General features: G+C 43.6%; 1 protein-coding gene across 4 annotated transcripts in view; it reads right to left on the reverse strand.

Annotated features, from left to right (window-relative positions):
• The window catches only part of GABRA5 (gamma-aminobutyric acid type A receptor subunit alpha5), a 103,509-nt gene that overhangs the window by 17,194 nt on the left and 62,772 nt on the right, over positions 1-23,543 (reverse strand). For all 4 annotated transcript variants that reach the window (XM_033431417.2, XM_004271639.3, XM_004271641.2 and 1 more), the window contains one exon: positions 345-488. In XM_033431417.2, coding sequence (XP_033287308.1) covers positions 345-488 — 144 coding nt within the window. The remainder of the gene's footprint in view (positions 1-344; positions 489-23,543) is intronic.

A 23,543-nucleotide genomic window follows, 5' to 3' on the forward strand; every position in this document is an offset into this window, starting at 1 on the left:
AAATGAGAGTATTTGCAGGAAGCTCTCTACCTTTCCTGCAGAGGCTGCTGCCCTCATGTCTCAGTGCTTGGGCAGGACTATGTTATATAAGTAGGTCCATGAGGCCTCCGGCCAGGGCCTGCGGTCACCAGGGCTGCTCACATGGAGGCAAATGCACCTCAGATTAATGCTCTCATGATCCTTAATGCCAGGATGCCACAGCTGATGCCTCCATGTGCGGCTGGAGGGAGGGGGCCCGATGTGGAAGGTTCCTTGTGGCCAGCACAGCACGACAGGCCCCGGTGGCTAAGGAGAGTCCTGGGCTCTCCCAGGGTGTGCGTCCCTGAATGGGGGGTGAGGCTTACCTGTGCTGGTGCTGATGTTCTCTGTGCCCACTGTCTGCCCCATCAGGTGGTATTGGTTCAGCCTGGAGCCATCTTCTGCCACCACAACCGACTTGGTTGTGCCATTGGTCCAGACATAGACAACTTCAGAATTAGGATATGCATCTGTATGGGGGAGGAAAAAGGGGTGTAAACATGGAATCATTTGCAGCGTGGCACAACCAAAGATGTTTATAAAAGTAGTACGAGAGATGATTAGAAAGTCAAAGTTAAATGACCTAAAGAAAGTACAGGCAGTCAGACCAGGGCAGACAGCACCACGGTTCAGGCCCTTCTCATTTCTAAAGGGCAGAGTGCTCAGAAGCCGGGCCCAGTGCTTCCTACAGGGTATCTTCTCTTCAGGGTGCACTGTCGCACGGGCCTGAGACCACAGGGTCTGGGGCTCTCCCAGCTCTTAGGGCTCCTGTTGTCATTACAAGAGCTCTGTAAGGATGTAATGCATAGAGTGCCTTGTCAACAGTTCATAAACAGTCAAAGTAAGAACAATGAATCACCCAAGAAGTAATGAATACACACCAAAAAGACAGTTTGGAAACCGGGAGCACTCAAACCAAAGCATGGACTGAGGCTCAGGGGTACACTGCTACAAAGCATCTTGTATGGTGGCAAAGTGGTGATGGTTTGTTTATTCGTCACAGTGTTGGTTACAGTATTAGAATTTTCTTAAATGATAGGGAAATGGTCAGTATTTACCTCATATCAACCTTGGGAAACAGTTTAAGTTTTGCTTATGATTCTCAGAGGCATAAGGAAGAAATGACCCAGGTCGAGTTAGCCTTACAAAATAAGCTAAATTAAGCTTTGTTTGTAGGACTAAACTGGTTGTCTGCTCAGGGAATTTTCAAGCCTGGTCTCTGTTTTTGTTTTTATTTATTTATTTATTTTTGGTTGCGTTGGGTCTTCGTTGCTGCGTGTGGGCTTTCTCTAGTTGCGGCGAGCGGGGGCTACTCTTCGTTGCGGTGCGCAGGCTTCTCATTGTGGTGGCTTCTCTTGTTGCAGAGTGTGGGCTTTAGCATGCAGGCTTCTGCGGCACGTGGGATCTTCCCAGACCAGGGACTGAACCCGTGTCCCCTGCATTGGCAGGCAGATTCTTAACCACTGTGCCACCAGGGAATTCCCTCTGTTTTTGATTCTAACAACTTGGAGCAGCATTTGATCACATCAGCTACTATAAAGGTCTCTCTTTTCAGAAGGCACTTGTTGCCCTGTTGTCCATGCTGTCCTGGTGGGAGGGTGGTGCAGAAGGCAGAAACTTTACCCCTGGTGTCACACCTGTGACTGTTACCTTACACAGCAAAAGGCACTGTGCAAAATGGAATTAAAGCTATGGGCTTAAAATCAGGAGATTATCCTAGATGATCCCAGTGGACCCCGTATAATCACTTGAGCCTTTAAAAACAGAGAACTTTCTCCAGCTGGGGCCAGTCAGAGAGACCCAGCTCAGAGAGATTCGAAGCAGAAAGAAAGGACTCGACTGCCATTGCTGATTTTGAAGGTGGAGGAAGGGGCCATGAGCCAAGGTATGTGGGCAGCCCATAGAAGGCAAGAATGACTCCCTCAGGTGACAGTCAGCAGGAGACAGGGACCTCAACCTACAACCCATGGAACTGAATCCTGCCAACAGCCTGAGAGAGGCTGGATGTGGATTTGCCCCCAGAGCCTCCAGAAGGGAAAGCAGCCCTGCTGACACCATGATTCTGGCCGTGGGAGACCCAGAGCTGAAACACTAGGCAAATCCACTGTATTCTGACCTACAGAACTGTAAGATAACACGTTTTTGATTATTGAGATATAATTAACATGTATCATTGTATAAGTTTAAAGTGTACAGCATCATGATTTTATATATGTATTGATACATATTGCAAAATGATCACTACAATAAGGTTACTTAATAAACGTGTTGCTTCAGTTAAATTGCTAAGTTTGTGATAATTTGTCATGGCAGTAGAAAACTGGAACAGGTAGATGGACTGATAAACAGAAGACTCTCTCCCAGAGGAAGGAGACAAATATACATAAGACATGTTACATGTGAGGTGGTAGTAAGTGCTATGGAGAAATATAAGGTATGAAGAGGAAAGAGGTGCTATTTTAAATAAGGTAATCTGGGAAGGCATAACTTAAGAGACCCAAGGGCTGTGCAGGAGCCTGCCACGTGGTTGTCAGAAGGACATGTATCCCAGAAAAGGGCACTGCAAGTGCACATGTCCTGGGGCAAGAGTGTGCCTACAATGCCTGAGGAGAAGGCAGGTGGGCAGTGTGGCTGGACAGGGTAGACAGCAGAGGGCAGAGGAAAAGACTACATAAACGTTGCCTCAAGGCTATTTAAGGCCTTTGCCTTTTACTCTGAGCTAGCCAGGAAGGCAGGGGCGGGGATAAGCAAGTAAGTGACATAGCCTAGTTCATGCTGTAAAAGGACCCATCTGGCTGAAACAGGAGACTAGAATGCAGGGGGGGAAAGAACAGAAACAGGAGAGTGCTTAGGGCAATATTAAAATAATTCAGGTGAAAGATGATAGTGGCTGGAAGTGGTAAAAAGAGGAGAAAATAGGGATACATTTTAAAGGAAAGGGTCATCCAATCAGCTAACAAATCAGATGTGAGCTGTGAGAGGAAGAGGGTGACCAAACCAGGCATCTGGATGGCTCATTTGTACTCTAGGATGGCAAAGATTCTGGAACAACCCAGCTTCTGAGGAAACAGCAGCATTCAGGTGCTGACATTTCAGAGTTGAGAGGCCTATGAGAGGTCTCCTCGGGATGCTGAGCAGACAGTGGGCCACACAAGTCAGGAGTTCATGGGATTGGTCCCTGGTGAGGATGTGACTTCTTGAGGCATCGGCACACAGATGTCACTTGAAGCAGGGGCTGGTGACAGGGTCACCGGCAGAGTGAATGTTAGTGGAGGGGAGGGTGCTGCAAGGCCTAGAGGTTGGGAAGGTGAGGAGGGAGCTGCAGAGCCACTGGAGCAGCGGCCACTGCAGTGGGAGGACATGGGGAGTGTGCTTCGCAGGGGCTTGTGTCACAGGCTTCAGACGACAGCTGAGAAGTGGCCTCGGGGCCTCATGGCATCTGTTCACCTCAGCAAGAGCACTTCCAGAGGAGCAGTTGGCTTTAAGGAACAGGGGAGCTCAAGTGTTCCCCATGGCTCTTGAGGGCCCTGAAGGTAAACCTGCACACCCACCTCTGTATCTTCCCAGCTGCCACACACAGCACCCAATGCCTTCTGGACAAGGCTGTGTGCTTGGCTCGCAGCCTGACGCCAACTCCAGATGGAACAGAACCCATGTACCCTCACAGGGAGGCCTCTGCAGACGTCTCAGGAGATGGGATGGGCTGGCAGGGAAGGCATCCCTAAGCAGGACAGCAGGCTCCAGGACTCCACCAGGCAGGGCTGGTGCCCGGCACTGCGAATGGGCTCCTGGTGTGGCCACTGCTGAGGCAGACAAGCAGGACTACACGCGTGATGAGGTTTCCACAGAAGGAGCCAGAAGAGGTCACGTTAGTAATGAGCCGTGTTCCCACTAAGTGTGGGAGTTTCTTTGCTAGTGCACATCACTTCCTTATTCTTGCTTTATGTGCAAAAGAGTATACGTAACACTTGGAAAATAATAAAACAAGCATGTATGTAGCAAACATTGAGCTTAACACAGAGGAAAACGTCAGAACCTTCTAGGCGCACGACTCACCAAAGGCTCACTTTCTCCCCACAGGTGGTATTCTGAACTTTATGATAATCATTGCATTGTTTGCTTTGTAGTTGTACCTTCTGGGCAGACATCACTAAACAAAGGGGCTTTTTTTGCCTTGCGTATGTTTTCTTTGTGAAATCTGTTTTGTGTTTTTTACCCATTTGATTCATGTTTTCAAATATATTCTGATATACATATTTTTTTTGCTCCATGTGTTGCAAATATCTTCTTCAAGTTTGTGGCTATTTCACTTTGTTCATTTTTTAAAAAATTTTTTGATAAATGGTATGTTAAGTTAGTCAAATTTATCAACCTTTTAATCTTTCTGCATCTTATTTCGGAGGCCTTCCTGATGTTACACATGTAGTATCAAAGCTGGAATGCTCCATCTTTAACCATTAGGGCCTTGATCACAGACAGTTGACTTCTGTATATATTTTCCTACATAAGTATCCAATCAGATCTTCTCCATGTGGTTTTTGGTGCTGCCACCGAAATCATTAAGCTGTCCCTCCCACCCACGTACTTGCAGGGCCTGTTCTGACAAGTAAGGTCTCCATCAGGCATGGGCTCTCTCTTGCGGGATTCTCTGTTCTGCTCCTTTTTTCTACTCCAATTTCAATCTCCCCTGTCTTAACTACGCAGACTTTAGAATTCTAGACAAGAACAGCTGGAAGGGCGAGGTGCCAGCTTTTCTTCTTCATGGGGCCCTGGCTGTTCATGGTCCTCTGCTCATCCATATACATGTTAGAATCCGCTCATCAGGCTTTCCCAAAAATACTCTGATGAAATTTATGTTGGACATGAATTGGATCTATAGATTACAGATTGGGGACACATGACATCTTATGGTATTGAGTCTTTTTATCACAGACTTGATATGTATTTAGGTCTTTGGAGTGAAAGTGCCTGACAGTAAGCCTTTTTGATTGTAATGTAAGTGCCTGGCATTAAGCTTTCCATTGCCGAGGCAACTATTTAAAAGGCATCCACCTCACATAGGCATGTTCCCAGCTACACTACTAGATAAAGGGCAGGTCCACCCATGCAGTTCCCCTTCTAGAAAGCCCAAGGTGACCTAGATAACTGGTCATTTGATGACCCCACTTCTCCCTAGTTAGAGTGCCTAATTCCTGTTCTTATGTTTTAAATTTGCCAATAAAGATTGAACTGGTGAAACCCTAAGCACCCCACCCTGGACCCCAATAAGGGTAGAGCCCTGGGTCTGCGCTCTTTCTCTCTCCCTTACCCGTGACAGTGCTGTGTGGCCCTGGGCGTGCTGTGTACCCTCTGAGAGCTCTGAGTAATAAGCCTTGTTTTTTCAAAGTTCCCTGGTGGTTGTTGCTGAGAATGCCTTGCAATCATCATAGGAACCACAAAGGCCAGTCCAGCCTCAGCGTTGCCTCTGGTCAGGGAATGTCTGAGGGGCCGCCATGGGTAGTATGGGCCCAGATGAGCACCCCAGGCATTCTCAGTCACAGAGCATTTCTGACTGCTAATGTATGAGCTGAGAGCAACACAAAGTATTCTTCTAGGTTGAAATATCTTTCAGTGAAGTTGTATCACTTTCTTTCTTGTGCTAGACATTCTCCCTCCAGATGTGTGTTACTCAACATGGTTCCAATAACCAGTGTAACCTGTCTCTGAGCAAAGCCATATGGGATCCCAACTTATCAGAAGGCTGCTCGGCGAGGGGGTGGTCAGAACCCTGAGAATTAGTGACATGATTCCAATGTTCATCTGCATATTAGTAAGACATGAAATAGAAGGACGTAAATAGAGTAGACCAGCTACAGCAGTCAATGGAATAACATGGATGCTACACTTGACTTACACAGCAGGTGGAGGTTGACTGTTCTTGTCACGTTTTTTTTAAATTAGCATGACCTTCCATTTCCAAGTTTCAGGTATTACAGAAGTGTTGATTTCACACGGACAGCACTGGAGTTACCCAACACAGTGCATTCTGCCGTAATGTCCCTTCTCTACTGGGGGAACATGGCTGGGGATGAGGGAGGTGAGGCCTGACGATGTGCTCCACCCTGGCAAGCTGCTTTCTAAGTGTCTGGTCACAGACACCACCAGGCATATGCTGAGACTTGGATGGTGCCCTGAGTTCCCCATAAAAGACATGAGATTTCTATCTTCCTATTATTTAGATGCTACAGGACCCTGAATATTGAAGGGCCGTGGTACTGAGACATGGACTTGAGCAGAGTGGCCACACTGGATTCTAGCTGGGGCTGTGAGTATGGAGTGGACAGTACATGGTGATGAGGCAGCATCTCCTGGCAGTCCCCAGACTGTCTCAGGCAGCTTGTGCTCCTGTTGTCCTGTGCCACTGTCCTGCATCTTCCCCCAGCTCCTCTGCCTCATAGCAGGCAGAGCCGCTGCACTGTGAAGCTGGCCTCCCCCTTCCCGGCTATATTTGCAGTGAGGAGGGCTGCCAATGTCCCACTAACAACCCCCACTCCAGTCCCAATCCACACGTGGGCTGTGAGTCTGTACCCTGGCCAAAAGAGTTAAGGGGGCCCCCATAACCCCTGGAAGATGTGAGTGGGTTGGAAAAGGTGAATCCCAAAACTCAAAAAGAAAAAGAAGCTCAAACCTTGGGACAATAGGTCTCAGTGACCAGGGCAGTTCTGAGAGTCAGAAAAGACTGGGAGCACAGACATGTATCTAAAGAGAGTACGGGGGAGGCCAGGGGAAGATGGCGGAAGAGTAAGACACGGAGATCACCTTCCTCCCAACAGATACATCAGAAATACATCTACACGTGGAACAACTCCTACAGAACACCTACTGAACACTGGCAGAAGACCTCAGACCTCCCAAAAGGCAAGAAACATCCCAAGTACCTGGGTAGGGCAAAAGAAAAAAGAATAAACAGAGACATGAGAATAAGGACGGGACCTGCACCAGTGGGAGGGAGCTGTGAAGGAGGAAAGGTTTCCACACACTAGGAAGCCCCTTCGCGGGTGGAGACTGCAGGTGGCGGAGGGGGAAGCTTCGGAGCCGCGGAGGAGAGCACAACAACAGAGGTGCAGAGAGCAAAGCGGAGAGATTCCCGCAAAGAGGATCGGTGCCGACCAGCACTCACTAGCCCGAGAGGCTTGTCTGCTCAGCCGTGGAGGTGGGCGGGGCTGCGAGCTGAGGCTCAGGCTTCGGTGGGAGCGCAGGGAGAGGACTGAGGTTGGCGGTGTGAACACAGCCTGCAGGGGGGTTTAGTGCACCACGGCTAGCCGGGAGGGAGTCTGGGGAAAAGTCTGGAGCTGCCGAAGAGGCAAGAGACTTTTTCTTCCCTCTTTGTTTCCTAGTGCGTGAGGAGAGGGGATTAAGAGTGCTGCTTAAAGGAGCTCCAGAGACTGGCGCAAGCTGTGGCTAACAGCGCGGACCCCAGAGACGGGCATGAGACGCTAAGGCTGCTGCTGCTGCCACTAAGAAACCTGTGTGTGAGCATAGGTCACTATCCACACCTCCCTTACGGGGAACCTGTGCAGCCCGCCACTGCCAGGGTTCTGGGATCCAGGGACAACTTCCCCGGGAGAACGCACAGCGCACCCCAGGCTGATGCAACGTCATGCTGGTTGCTGCCGCCGCAGGCTCACTCCTCATCGTGCCCCTCCCTCCCCCTGGCCTGAGTGAGCCAGAGCCCCAGAATCAGTGGCTCCTTTAACTCTGTCCTGTCTGAGCGAAGAACAGACGCTCTCCGGCGACCTACACGCACAGGCGGGGCCAAATCCAAAGCTGAGCCCCGGGAGCTGTGCGAACAAAGAAGAGAAAGGGAAATCTCTCCCAGCACCCTCAGGAGCAGCGGATTAAATCTCCACAATCAACTTGATGTACCACGCATCTGTGGAATACCTGAATAGACAACGAATCATCCCAAATTGAGGAGGTGGACTTTGAGAGCAAGATTTATTATTTTTTCCCCTTTCCCTCTTTTTGTAAGTGTGTATGTGTATGCTTCTGTGTGAGATTTTGTCTGTATAGCTTTGCTTTCACCATTTGTCCTAGGGTTCTATCCATCCGTTTTTTTTGTTTTGTTTTGTTTTTATTTAAAAAAATTATTTTTTCTTAATAAATATTTTTATTTTAATCACTTTATTTTATTTTATCTTACTTTATTTTATTTTCTTTTATCCTCTTTCTTTCTTTCTTTCGACTTTTTCTCCCTTTTAACTGAGCCGCGTGGATGAAAGGCTCTTGGTGCTGCAGCCAGGAGATAGTGCTGTGCCTCTTAGGTGGGAGAGTCAACTTCAGGACACTGGTCCACAAGAGACCTCCCAGCTCCACGTAATATCAAACAGTGAAAATCTCCCAGAGATATCAATCTCAACACCAACACCAAGCTTCACTCAACGACCAGCAAGCTACAGTGCTGGACACCCTATGCCAAACAACTAGCAAGACAGGAACACAACCGCACCCATTAGCAAAGAGGATGCCTAAAATAAGTCCACAGACACCCCAAAACACACCACCAGATGTGGACCTGCCCACCAGATAGACAAGATCCAGCCTCATCCACCAGAACACAGGCACTAGTCCCCTCCACCAGGAAGCCTACACAACCCACTGAACCAACTTTAGCCACTGGGGACAGACACCAAAAACAATGGGAAATACGAACCTGCATCCTGCAAAAAGGAGACCCCAAACACAGTAAGATAAGCAAAATGAGAAGACAGAAAAACACACAGCAAATGAAGGAGTAAGATAAAAACCCACCAGACCTAACAAATGAAGAGGAAATAGGTAGTATACCTGAAAAAGAATTCAGAATAATGATAGTAAAGATGGTCCAAAATCTTGGAAATAGAATAGAAAAAATGCAAAAAACATTTAACAAGGACCTAGAAGAACTAAAGAAGAAACAAGCAATGATGAACAACACAATAAATGAAATTAAAAATGCTCTAGAAGGGATAAATAGCAGAATAACTGAGGCAGAAGAACGGATAAGTGACCTGGAAGATAAAATAGTGGAAATTACTACTGCAGAGCAGAAAAAAGAAAAAAGAATGAAAAGAACGGAGGACAGTCTCAGGGACCTGTGGGACAACATTAAATGCACCAACATTCGAATTATAGGGGTTCCATAAGAAGAAGAGCAAAAGAAAGGGACTGAGAAAATATTTGAAGAGATTATAGTTGAAAACTTCCCTAATATGGGAAAGGAAAGAGTTAATCAAATCCAGGGAGCACAGAGATCCCATACAGGATAAATCCAAGGAGAAACACACCAAGACACAAATTAATCAAACTGTCAAAAATTAAATACAAAGAAAACACATTAAAAGCAGCAAGTGAAAAACAGCAAATAACACACAAGGGAATCTCCATAAGGTTAACAGCTGATCTTTCAGCAGAAACTGCAAGCCAGAAGGGACTGGCAGGACATATTTAAATTGATGAAAGAGAAAAACTTACAACCAAGATTACTCTAACCAGCAAGGATCTCATGCAGATTTGATGGAGAAATTAAAACCTTTACAGACAAGTAAAAGCTGAGAGAGTTCAGTGCCACCAAACCAGCTTTACAACAAATGCTGAAGGATCTTCTCTAGGCAAGAAACACAAGAGAAGGAAAAGACCTACAGTAACAAACCCAAAACAATTAAGAAAATGGGAATAGGAACATACAAATCGATAATTACCTTAAATGTAAATGGATTAAATGCTCCCACCAAAAGACACAGATTGGCTGAATGGATACAAAAACAAGACCCATATATATGCTGTCTACAAGAGACCCACTTCAGACCTAGAGACACATACAGACTGAAAGTGAGCGGATGGAAAAAGATATTCCATTCAAATGGAAACCAAAAGACAGCTGGAGTAGCAATTCTCATATCAGACAAAATAGACTTTAAAATAAAGACTATTAGAAGAGACAAAGAAGGATACTACATAATGATCAAGGGATCAATCCAAGAAGATATAACAGTTGTTAAAATTTATGCACCCAACATAGGAGCACCCCAGTACATAAGGAAAATACTAACAGCCATAAAAGGGGAAATCGACAGTAACACATTCATAGTAGGGGACTTTAACACCCCACTTTCACCAATGGACAGATCATCCAAAATTAAAATAAATAAGGAAACACAAGCTTTAAATGATACATTAAACAGAATGGACTTAGTTGATATTTATAGGACATTCCATCCAAAAACAACAGAATACACATTTTTTTCAAGTGCTCAGGGAACATTCTCCAGGATAGATCATATCTTGGGTCACAAATCAAGCCTTGGTAAATTTAAGAAAATTGAAATTGTATCAAGTATCTTTTCTGACCACAACGCTATGAGACTAGATACCAATTACAGGAAATGATCTGTAAAAAATACAAACACATGGAGGCTAAACAATACACGACTTAATAACGAAGTGATCACTGAAGAAATCAAAGAGGAAATAAAAAAATACCTAGAAACAAATGACAATGGAGACACGACGACCCAAAACCTATGGGATGCAGCAAAAGCAGTTCTAAGAGGGAAGTCTATAGCAATACAATCCTACCTTAAGAAACAGGAAACATCTCGAGTAAACAGCTTAACCTTGCACCTAAAGCAATTAGAGAAAGAAGAACAAAAGAAGCCCAAAGTTAGCAGAAGGAAAGAAATCATAAAGATCAGATCAGAAATAAATGAAAAAGAAATGAAGGAAATGATAGCAAAGATCAATAAAACTAAAAGCTGGTTCTTTGAGAAGATAAACAAAATTGATAAACCATTAGCCAGAGTCATCAAGAAAAAAAGGGAGAAGACTGAAATCAATAGAATTATAAATGAAAAAGGAGAAGTAACAACTGACACTGCAGAAATACAAACGATCATGAGAGATTACTACAAGCAACTCTATGCCAATAAAATGGACAACCAGGAAGAAATGGACAAATGCTTAGAAATGCACAACCTGCCAAGACTGAATCAGGAAGAAATAGAAAATATGAACAGACCAATCACAAGCACTGAAATTGAAACTGTGATTAAAAATATTCCAACAAACAAAAGCCCAGGACCAGATGGCTTCACGGGCGAATTCTATCAAATATTTAGAGAAGAGCTAACACCTATCCTTCTCAAACTCTTCCAGAATATAGCAGAGGGAGGAACACTCCCAAACTCATTCTACAAGGCCACCATCACCCTGATACCAAGACCAGACAAGGATGTCACAAAGAAATATAACTACAGGCCAATATCACTGATGAACATAGATGCAAAAATCCTCAACAAAATACTTGCAAACAGAATCCAACAGCAATTGAAAGGATCATACACCATGATCAAGTGGGGTTTATTCCAGGAATGCAAGGATTCTTAAATATACGCAAATCAATCAATGTGATACACCATATTAACAAATTGAAGGACTAAAACCATATGATCATCTCAATAGATGCAGAGAAAGCTTTTGACAAAATTCAACACCCATTCAAACCCTCCAGAGAGTAGGCATAGAGGGAAGTTTCCTCAACATAATAAAGGCCATATATGACAAACCCACAGCCAACATCATCCTCAATCGTGAAAAAATGAAAGCATTTCCACTGAGATCAGGAGGAAGACAAGGTTGCCCACTCTCACCACTCTTATTCAACATAGTTTTGGAAGTTTTAGCCACAGCAATCAGAGAAGAAAAGGAATAAAAGGAATCTAAATCGGCAAAGAAGTAAAGCTGTCACTGTTTGCAGATGACATGATAGTATACATAGAGAATCCTAAAGATGCTACCAGAAAACTACTAGAGCTAATCAATGGATTTGGTAAAGTAGCAGAATACAAAATTAATGCACAGAAATCTCTGGCATTCCTATATACTAATGCTGAAAAATCTGAAAGTGATATCAAGAGAACACTCCCACTTACCATTGCAACAAAAAGAATAAAATATCTAGGAATAAACCTACCTAAGGAGACAAAAGACCTGTATGCAGAAAATTATAAGACAGTGATGAAAGAAATTAAAGATGATACAAATAGATGGAGAGATATACCATGATCTTGGATTGGAAGAATCAACATTGTGAAAATGACTCTACTACCCAAAGCAATGTACAGATTCAATGCAATCCCTATCAAACTACCACTGGCATTTTTCACAGAACTAGAACAAAAAATTTCACAATTTGTATGGAAACACAAAAGACCCCGAATAGCCAAAGCAATATTGAGAACGAAAAACAGAGCTGGAGGAATCAGGCTCCGTGACTTCACACTATACTAAAAAGCTACAGTAATCAAGACAGTATGGTAGTGGCACAAAAACAGAAAGATAGATCAATGGAACAGGATAGAAAGCCTAGAGATAAACCCACGCACATATGGTCACCTTATCTTTGATAAAGGAGGCAGGAATGTACAGTGGAAAAAAGACAGCCTCTTCAATAAGTGGTGCTGGGAAAACTGGACAGCTACATTTAAAAGAATGAGAATAGATCACTTCCTAACACCATACACAAAAATAAACTCAAAATGGATTAAAGACCTAAATGTAAGGCCAGACACTATCAAACTCTTAGAGTTAAACTTAGGCAGAACAGTCTATGATATAAATCACAGCAAGATCCTATTTGACCCACCTCCTAGAGAGATGGAAGTAAAAACAAAAATAAACAAATGGGATGTAATGAAACTTCAAAGCTTTTGCAAAGCAAAGGAAACCAAAACAAGACCAAAAGACAACCCTCAGAATGGGAGAAAATATTTGCAAATGAAGCAACTGACAAAGGATTAATCTCCAAAATTTAAAAGCAGCTCATGCAGCTCAATAACAAAAAAACAAACAACCCAATCCAAAAATGGGCAGAAAACCTAAATAGACATTTCTCCAAAGAAGATATACAGACTGCCAACAAACACATGAAAGAATGCTCAACATCATTAATCATTAGAGAAATGCAAATCAAAACTACAATGAGATATCATCTCACACCGGTCAGAATGGTCATCATCAAAAAATCTAGAAACGATAAATGCTGGAGAGGGTGTGGAGAAAAGAACACTCTTGCACTGCTGGTGGGAATGTGAATTGGTACAGCCACTATGGAGAACAGTATGGAGGTTCCTTAAAAAACTATAAATAGAACTACCATATGACCCAGCAATCCCACTACTGGGCGTATACCCTGAGAAAACCATAATTGAAATAGAGTCATGTACCAAAATGTTCATTGCAGCTCTATTTACAATAGCCAGGAGATGGAAACTACCTAAGTGTCCATCATCGGATGAATGGATAAAGGAGATGTGGCACATATATACAATGGGATATTACTCAGCCATAAAAAGAAACGAAATTTAGTTATTTGTAGTGAGGTGGATGGACCTAGAGTCTGTCATACAGAGTGAAGTAAGTCAGAAAGAAAACGAGAAATGCCATATGCTAACACATATATATGGAATCTAAAAAGAAAAAGAAAATGGTCATGAAGAACCTAGGGGCAAGATGGGAATAAATATCTAGTAGGGCAGACCTACTAGAGAATGGACTTGAGGATATTGCGAGGGGGACGGGTAAGCTGTGACAAAGTGAGAGAGTGGCACAGATATATATACACTACCAAACGTAAAATAGATAGCTAGAGGGAAGCAGCCGCATAGCACAGGGAGATCAACTCGGTGCTTTGTGACCACCTAGAGGGGTGGGATAGGGAGGGTGGGAGGGAGGGAGACACAAGAGGGAAGACATATGGGAACATATGTATATGTATAACTGATTCACTTTGTTATAATGCAGAGACTAACACACCATTGTAAAGCAATTATACTCCAATAAAGATGTAAAACTATGTTAAAAAAATTCATTATGTTGTACACCTGAAATAATGTTATATGTCAATTATACCTCAATAAAAAAGGAAATAGAAAAAAATAAAAAGAGTACGGAGCACAGAAAACCATGCTTCCCCTCTCCCCCTCCCCCTCCACCATGGAGCTACCTACTCAGTGCCCAGCATCCTCAAGGAAGACGGGAAAGAGGGCAAAGAGCTGGCAACACACTGAAGAGGGAGGACATTCGGGACGAATGAGGCATTTGGGAGAGTGGGGCAGGTGACCCCTCGGGTGGCCTGGAGGGACGTCGACTGAGAATGTGGGGATGCAGGTGGGACCTGTGGGTGGCGGAGGCACAGAGGTGGGCATGCAGACTGGACTGCTGGGGACACGGTCCTGACTGCAGGCTGGGCATCACTCTCCTCAGTGGGACTGGGGGTGGCTGTCCTTGAGCTCTGGGGCTAAGAGGCGCACTGACCAGGGAAGCGTGTCTGTCCTGCAGGGATCAGTGGCTGGGAGAGGTTGGCTCTGTTACCTGCAGGCTCTCTGGGCACCCGTCCTCCAAGCCTCTTTCTCCATTGTTGGTGGGGGGTGGGGTGGGGGTGGATAATAATACTTATCTTACAATAAGGACCCAATAAAATAATAATTATAACTAGATCAAAGTTACTTGAAATCACAGAGTGATGTATGAATGTCACCTACAATGTATATTAATAATTCATATCCTCTGGTTTTTCAAACTGTAAATATTAAATGGCCTATTGATATTGACGATGTTAATGGCATTGATAACAGCAGCAACGAGAGACAGCGCGGCCTCCGGCACGTCAGTTCAACACCGTGAGTTCTGCTCTGCCATCAAATTAAGGATGGGAATAAATGAGGCACTCATGTGCCTTTCTGCTTGGGCGTTTAGCAACACTAAATTCTTCTCTGTGTGTCAGAGGTGTGGCAGCCCATCTCTTACCTGGGGACGACAGTAAAGAAGGCCATCAAGTTTGCCATGTTGCCATCATCTGTCATGATTTAGAGCTCCAGAAACATAATGCTTGCCTTTCTCCAACCACACATCAGCGGAGCCAGGCAAGAAGGTTTGAAACATTTTCATCCACAACTAACTTGGGAATTCATCACTGCTTTCAGAGCAGCTCTGTCCCTGGGTTGACACTTCCTGTCTGTCCACTTCTGGCACTGCAAATCCTGAATAAAAGGCCACAATGGCACATCAACCCCTTATTTCCAAGGCCTTTTAGAAGTGATGAGTTTTTGCCTAACTACGAGAGAAACATGTCTGACCTTCACTATGGGATGATCTTCGACAACCTCTTTACGCTCAAAGCTCTACTTCCTCATCTGCAGATTGAGGGAAACACCTAGGGGTGCTTAAGGGTAAAGTGTATTCATGAATGTCAAGTATTTAGCACATGCCTGACACACAGTTATAAATAAATAGTAGCTGTAAGAAACATAGCCATAGGTTGGAAAGAAGTTTTGCTTGGTGTCAAATCCAGTCTTATGAGAAGATCTTTCTACATGAATTCACTTTCTAATTGTCTGTCAAAAGCAAACCCAGTGTGTGAGGACCACTGGTTAGTCTTATCTGACAGGCTGCTTGGACACCCAGGAACTGCCAGTAACCAGTGAGGAAACCTCTTTTACTCTATGCATTCACTGCCTTTGGCATTAGAAGAAATGCAGGTTAGGATGTAATTGGAATTTTGGTGATTTGCAAAACGTACAGGATTTGAGTTCTCTGACACCCATGTCCTCAGCCTTCCTCCCTCTTCTAAAACTGGAGGTGGGAACGGGCTGAGTACCTTCCCCAGGTGACCTCACCACCCATCACCTGCGTGACCTGCCCATCTTCAATGGTACCGAGTCTCAGTCTCTTGAGCTGAAAACCAAGTCAATACCTGACACATTGATTCCATAATCTAAATTAGAAAATTTGTAACATATAAATGTCTGTGGTTACGTTATTTCTAATGGCCTATTGCACAACCAATATCCCTGCTTTCAATTAAGCAGGTAACAATTAGATCAGTGGGGCTTTGCCAGGCCACTTTCCTTGCCCAGAATCAACTGGGAAGTGAGTGCAGCTCTCTGCAGATGGAGATGAACAGATAACACTGCTGCCCTGTTACCCAGGAAGCGACACTGGAAGCCTGAGATTTGCTAGTCACATGGCCCATCACCACCCCACAGTCAGGTCCTTGTAAAATTACTTGGGGTCACTGTCCCGGCTGGTCTGAGGGAGAGTCAAGAGACCGTGCTCTCTGTGTCTATAGACTTAAATGGGTCAAATCAGGAAAGAAGGACAAAGGACTGTCACCCTCCCAGCAGAAAAGCTGCTTCCTTTGTGAAGAAGAGTGAGAGGCAGGTCAAAGGCCGGGAGTGTGAGGAGGAAATCCCTCCATGCACTTTCTTACAATCTCATAAACTGATTAGCTTTTTATACATTCAAATCAGCAGCTCCTTCCAATTACTTCCAATTTCTCATAGAAAATAGTATTTTCCAAGTCACCTGGTCTTAAAATCATGATGCCATCTTTGACTCTTATACACACGCCCAGAGTCCATCTCAAAATCCACTTGTCACACCAGCCACCACCCTGCTCTCAGCTCTCATCACTTCTACTGCTTCATGGCATTCCAAGTGCTTGGTTTCACTTCCAAACTAGTGATTTCAGTACATCCCTTACTCCACAACATCACTGCTCTGCCTACTACTTTTACACTTTGGGATTTAAGGCCCTTCCTATCTGGGTTGTAACACTGTCCTGTCACTTCCCCAAAGGGTGTCCTCCACTAACTGATCACCTGTCATTTGTGTTTTGTCTTTATTTCCATTATGCCTTCTTCTATCCAAATCCTTCCAGGCTCAGTTCAAAATATGACCCCCATGAGGAGGTTCCCCAAATGGCCTTCAGTTTCACAAGGGTTTTAACCTGATTATCTAACATGTCCATCATCAGCTCCTTGAGCACCGGTCAAGCTTCTTTTTCTCACTGCACCTAGCAGAGTGCTGAGGGCAGAGCACACCCGACATAGCTGATAGTAATCAAGGGTAACTAACGCACAACACAGACAAAACTTCAATGTATTTCTAAGACCTCACATCAGGCACTCCGAAACCTGCGCTCTAGACCACCAACAGGTGAGCTGAGTCTCTCCGTATTGGGCATGACCAAGGCAGGAGCGGAGTTGTAATCCCACATGTCTGAATGCGCTGACAGGTTACCGCCATGACATCTACCCACGACGGTCTGAAATTCTCTCTACTGGAGATCCACCGAAACAGTGTCCATGTCTAATATAGAATATATTTTCATGAATCCAGATGTTTTCTCATGACTTAATCTAATACTTAAGGCACCATTTCACAAATAAAATTAACAAAAAAATTGTTTTTTTTTTTCTTTTCTAAATGGTCTTGATTTGTTTAAGCATTTGCTTCCAAATGTAAGCCATGCCATTATATTTAAGGAATTTCCTTATGTACTGGGAAGTATCCATCTATAAGCCAGGGCTAATTTCAACAACTGTTTGAATTCTTGAGAGAGGAGATAGGAATAACAGAAATGTCTGTTAATCCAGCTCTGCATTAGAGAAGCCAGAGCATGTGGCTCGTTAGAATAATGACGACTGTTTGCATTGCTTTGTCTCCTAATAGCAGAGAACTGTTGGATTGGGTAATTTGAAACTCATTATACTATCACATTTAGCCTCTGCAGACTCTGATGCTGATGGTAGAAGTGAACTACTTGGCCAAGCAGCTATTTTTAGTAAATCCAAAAGATGAAAGACAAGTAAGAAAAACACTTCATTGAATAGCATTTCTTCTCTTAAACCTATTAAGTCCTGAGCTGAAACCATACAAGCTGAGGAAAGGTGAAGTTTATGCAGTTTTGTAGCTCTTGATCAATTGTATGCAAACATGATATATCAGGAAAATCTTTTAAACTGCCTTGTATATCATAGTAAAGATAATAAGAGCAAATATAAATAAGCGATCTCGTCTATTTCAAACCAGTCTTCAAGTATCAGGCAGATAAAAAGAAATTTGGCATGAGAGTTTAATATCTCTACTGAGTTGAAGAAATGGTTATATTGGTTTTGTCTCTCTATGGAGTTCAAGAAATGAATAAATTTATATATGTATATATATATACATATATATATATATAAATTGATCTTGTTTTGTTTGGTTGAATGTTGAAATGAAAAGATCCTATCAGATGCATATTTTAGCTTTGAATATGATAAATGATATAACTGCAGCTGGTGAGTTGTTGAATATGAGATGATATGAAGAAGGGTTAAAAGCTCACATACTTTTTTTCACCAAAAATTGCTTTTGTGCTCCTGCCCTGCACACCATTGCCATTAAATCTGAATATCACATTGACTTGAATTTATTTAACTAATGATGAAAAAATAACAGTCTTTGACTTTTAGTGTTTTTTACCTTTGATCAAATGAAGAGCATAATTTCCAGGTACAAAGAGTAGCATAATTTTAAGTTACACAACTCATTTTCCTCTTAGAGACATGAATCAGTGATTCCCAAGTGAGGTGCCCTAGGGATCTTTTGAAGGCTTTGTCCCAACTACTGATGTGCACAGCTATCCGATGGCAGTAAGTGGTTTAAATAAATCCTAGTGAGAGTCCCTTTCCATTACACTACTTCCCCAAAATAAATGTATGTTTTATCTCTCCATGGCGTTTGAAGATCATAGTTTGAAAAAAATGAATTATTCCCATCCAACTTAAATTTTGGCTCATCACACATACTTATTTCTCCTAATCCCCCAAATCCCTTTGGAATTATAGAAGCAATATAAAAGGAAACCCTCAGAATCGAAGGAAGTTCCTTGCCAGTAACGGCTGAGTTGCTGTTAGTAGGTAACAACTATTAACTCTGGACACCACATGAAAGGAGCAGGAAAGGGTCAGCCTATAAAGACAGAAAATATCACCCGACTCCAGTCAAATACCACCGAAAAGATGTTGCCCTACCCCACCCCAGGCCAGCAAAGAGAGTGGAGAGCCTAGGCTTTCACACTCAGCAGGTATCAGCAAAGGTCCAACACGAGGGAGCAGGGCTTTCATCCTTGCTGGGCAGCACTGATGCCAATTCTCTGTAGTGGGCTAGAGGCCAAGTGGGGAGCCTGGACTCCCACCCTAATCAGTAGGAGCATGTCCTCCTGCTCCTTGCTGGGGCTGCATCACAGGAAGTTTAGTGGAGGCTCAGACTCCTGCCACCCCAAGCCCACCCTCCCCCACATGGTGTCAGTGAAGACCTGTATAGAGCTCGGAGTCCCGCGTCCACCCAGCAGGAGCAAGAGCCCAGTCATCCCTGTGTCAGTGGAGGCTGAAGGGAAGCCCACCTGGCAGTAATGAGGCTGTGCTGCACCTTTCCCTGCCAGAGCAGTGGTTTTAAAAATCTAGCTAAAACAGAAGGTTTCAATAAAATCCAGATTGTCATAGCATAATACATAAAATGTCCAGGTTCCAATAAAAAAAATGTGTCCTAACAACAACCAGGAAGATCAAACTGAATTTTTAAAAAAATCAATAGATGCCAAAGAAAATATGACAGAGATGTCAGAATTACCTTTTAAAAAATTACTTTTTAAAAATCCTTTTAAAAAAAGAATTTTTGAAGCAGCCACCATAAGATGTTGCAACAACCAATTACAAACATGCCTGAAACAAGTGAAAGAATAGAAAGTCTCAGCAAAGAAACAGAAGAGAGAAAGAAAAACCAAAGAGAAGTTTTAGCACTTGTGTTGGTCTGCTTGGGCTACCATAACAAAATACCATAGACTGATTGGCTTAAACAATCAAAATTGATTTTCTCACAGTTCTGGAGGCTGGAAAGTCCAAGACCAAGATGTTAGCAGATTCAATTTCTGGTGAAGACTCTTGTCTTGGCTTACAGAGGGCTGCCTTCTCGCTGTGTTCTCACATGGCCTTTCTTCATTGCATGCATGTGGAGACAGAGAGAGATTTCTCTCCTCCTTTGCTTATAAAGGCATCAATCCTATCAGATGAGGGTTCTACCTTTATGACTTCAATTAACTTTAATTACAAAGGCTCTATGTTCAAATACAGTAACAATAGAGATTAGGGTTTCAAAATATGAATTTTGGGGGTACATAATTCAGTCCATAGTGTTCTACCACTGGCCCCACAAAATTCATGTCCTTCTCACATGCAAAATACATTCATTTCATCCCAGTATCCCCAAAGTCTTAACTCATTCCAAGCATCAACTCTAGCATCTAAGGTCAAAAGTCTCATCTAAATATTATCTAGACTCAATTCATCCTGAGGCAAAATTCCTCTCCAGCTGTGAACTTGTGAAACAAGTTATTTGCTTCCAAAATACGATGGTGGGATGGGTATAGAATAGACATTCCCGTTCCAAAAGGGAGAATGTGGAAGGAAATAAGGAGTGACAAGTCCCAAGCAAGTCCAAAACCTAGCAGGGCGAGTTCCGTTAGATCTTAAGGCTTGAGAATAATTCTCCTTGGTTCAATGTTCTGAGGCAGCAGACTCATGCCCATTGCCCTGCAAGGCGTGGCACCCAGGGCTCTGCTAGCCCTGCCCTTTGAAGCCCAATTGGAGGCCATCTGGCCCCCTGGGCCTGTGCACTCTGCACCTGGGGTGGGACTGGCAGTCCTGATGGTCTCTGAATTGCCTTTGGGGTCTTTCTACCTGCCTTCTGTTGAGATGGCCAATAACACCATGGGTAACCTTTTTATTTGGTGTTCTCTCCTGAAGAAACTTCCTCTTTTTTTGCAATATGAGTATGAGAATTTTCCAAATCTTTAAGTTCTGGGTTTTTTTTTTTTCATTTTTTGTCTTAACAATTCCTTCTTTAATTCAGCTCTTGCCTTTCACATTTTACTATTAAGCTGTCAAGAGGAACCAAGCCACTCCTCCAGCACTTTCCTTAGAAATCTTCTCAACTAAATAACCAATTTCATTGTTCATAAGGTCTACCTTCCACAAAACACTGGAACACATTGTAGTCAAGTGCTTTGCCAGTTCATAACAAGCAGCAGCTTTCCTCCACTTTCCAATAATCTGTCCCACATTTCTGCCTGAGACCTCACCAGAAGACCTTTAACATCCAAGTTTCAACCAGCATTTTGTTCATGATTCTTTGGGTATTCTCTAAGAAGAAGAAAGGTTTCTCTCTAGCTCTCTTTTTTCTTTCTGAGCCCTTACCAGTATCTCCTTTAACATCCATGTTTCACCCAACAGTCCCTACATAGCAATCTTGGCTTTTTCTAACATGCACCACAAAAGTCTCCAGCCTCTATCCATTACCCAGTTCTAAAGCCACATCCACATTTTCAGGTATTTGCTACAGTAGCACCCACATCTCATAACCAAAATCTGTATTAGTCAGGGTTCTCCAGAGAAACAGAAACAATAGGATATATATACATATATGTGTGTGTGTGCGTCTCTCTCTCTATATATAGACATATATAGACATATATACATATACATATATTTACATATATATACGTATATACATATATATAGAGAGAGAGACACACACACACACACATACATACATGGTTTATTATAAGGCATTGTCTCATGCAATAATGGGAGCTGAGAAGTCCCAAGATCTGCAATCAGCAAGCTGAAGACCCAGGAGAACGGATGGTGTAGTTCCAGTCTGAAAATTGTTAGGCTGGAGACCCAAGAAGAGCTGTTTCAGTTTTCATGGAAGGAAAAGACCAACATTGCCTGCTCAAGGCAATCGGGCAGGAGGAGTTTCCTCTTACCCATGGGAAGGTCAGCCCTTCTGTTCTATTCAGGTCTTCAACTGATTGAACGAGGCCCATCCACATTAGGGAGGGCAATCTGCTTTACTCAGTCAACCAATTTAAATGCTAATCTTATCCAAAAATATCCTCACATGCATGCCTACAATAAGGTTTGACCAAATATCTGGGCATCCTGTGGCCCAGTCAAGTTGACACATAAAATTAAAGAAAACAATAACCATAATAAGAAGCTCAGTAAATGAGTTCATCAGAAAGATGAAGGGGACAAAAGAAAGAATCAGTAAAATTAAAGATAGAACGATCAAAATTAAGTGATCTGAAAAACAGATTGTTGGGCTGCACCCTGCAGGTCTACAAGGCCTCTACTTGCCCATCCTTAAGACTGAAGAAAGAGCCAGTGACAGAAACATCAATGGTTTAATGGATGGGGGAACTTACACCTCTGAAGCAAGGTCCTGGAGTGACACCCCACCATGTTTGGCGGATGGCAGGCAGGACATGAGGCCGTCTTTGCTCCCGGGGTGGAAGGAGAGATTGCCAGTTATAGGAGGAAATTATATCAGGTCACCTCATTGGTTACCAGGGAAACCAGCAGAGGGGTCTGTTCCTCACCACCCCTTTGATAAGCAGAGTGGAGAGTTCTTATCTAAAGCTAGAACAGTCATTAGCTGGGGCCTGGGGCAGGTATGTAGGTCAGTCATATGAGTAGGGTGTAGGTGAAGTAGGCACTGGTCAGGCAAGGGATATACAGAGAACAAGGGAATAGCCATCTGGAGGGGCCTGTGACCATACACAGATGTAAATAGAAAAAAAAGTGAAAAGAGCCTCAGTACTTGTGGGAATACAACAAAAGATCTAATATTCATGTCATTTGAGTCAGGAGAGAAAAAGAGAAAGAGGATGGGGCAGAAAAAGTATTCAAAGTAATAACTGGTCAAATGTCCTAAATTTGACCAAAATCTATAGATTCAAGAAGTGGAGTAAATCCCAAATCAGTAAACCCAAAGAAATCCACACTAATACACATCATAGTCAAACTTCTGAAACTAAAGTCAAAGAAAAAACCTTGAAAGCAACAAGAGAGAAAAGAGGGCTTCCCTGGTGGCACAGTGGTTGAGAGTCCTCCTGCCGATGCAGGGGACACGGGTTTGTGCCCCAGTCTGGGAAGATCCCACATGCTGCGGAGCGGCTAGGCCCGTGAGCCATGGCCGCTGAGCCTGTGCATCTGGAGCCTGTGCTCCGCAACGGGAGAGGCCACAAGTGAGAGGCCTGCGTACTGCAAAAAAAAAAAAAAAAAGAGAGAGAGAAAAGATATCTCACCTATAAAGAAAATATGGTTTGAATTATAGCAGATTCCTCATCAGAAATCATGGAGGCAACAGCAAAGTAACACATTTTTCAAATGCCACAAGAACTGTCAGAACAGGATCTTATATTCATTAAAAATGTTCTTCAGGTATGAAGGGAGAAATCAAGGTATTTTCAGATGAAGAAAAACTAAGAGAATTTATTGCCAGCAGTCTATCCTAAAAGAATGGCTTGGGACTTCACTGGTGGTCCAGTGGTAAAGAATCTGTTACAATGCAGGGGACGTGGGTTTGATCCCTGGTCAGGGAACTAAGATTCCACGTGCTGTGGGGCAACTAAGCCCGTGCACCACAACTACTGAGCCTGTGCTCTAGAGCCCGTGAGCCACAACTACTGAGCCCATGTGCCACAACTACTGAAGCCTGTGCACCTAGAGCCCGTGGTCCACAACAAGAGAAGCCACTGCAATGAGATGCCCGTGCACTGCAACGAAGAGTAGCCCCCACTTGCCGCAACTAGAGAAAAGCCCGTGCGCAGCAACAAAGAC

Source organism: Orcinus orca, chromosome 2 (genome assembly GCF_937001465.1).
Source record: "Orcinus orca chromosome 2, mOrcOrc1.1, whole genome shotgun sequence".
NCBI classification, from domain to species: domain Eukaryota; kingdom Metazoa; phylum Chordata; class Mammalia; order Artiodactyla; family Delphinidae; genus Orcinus; species Orcinus orca.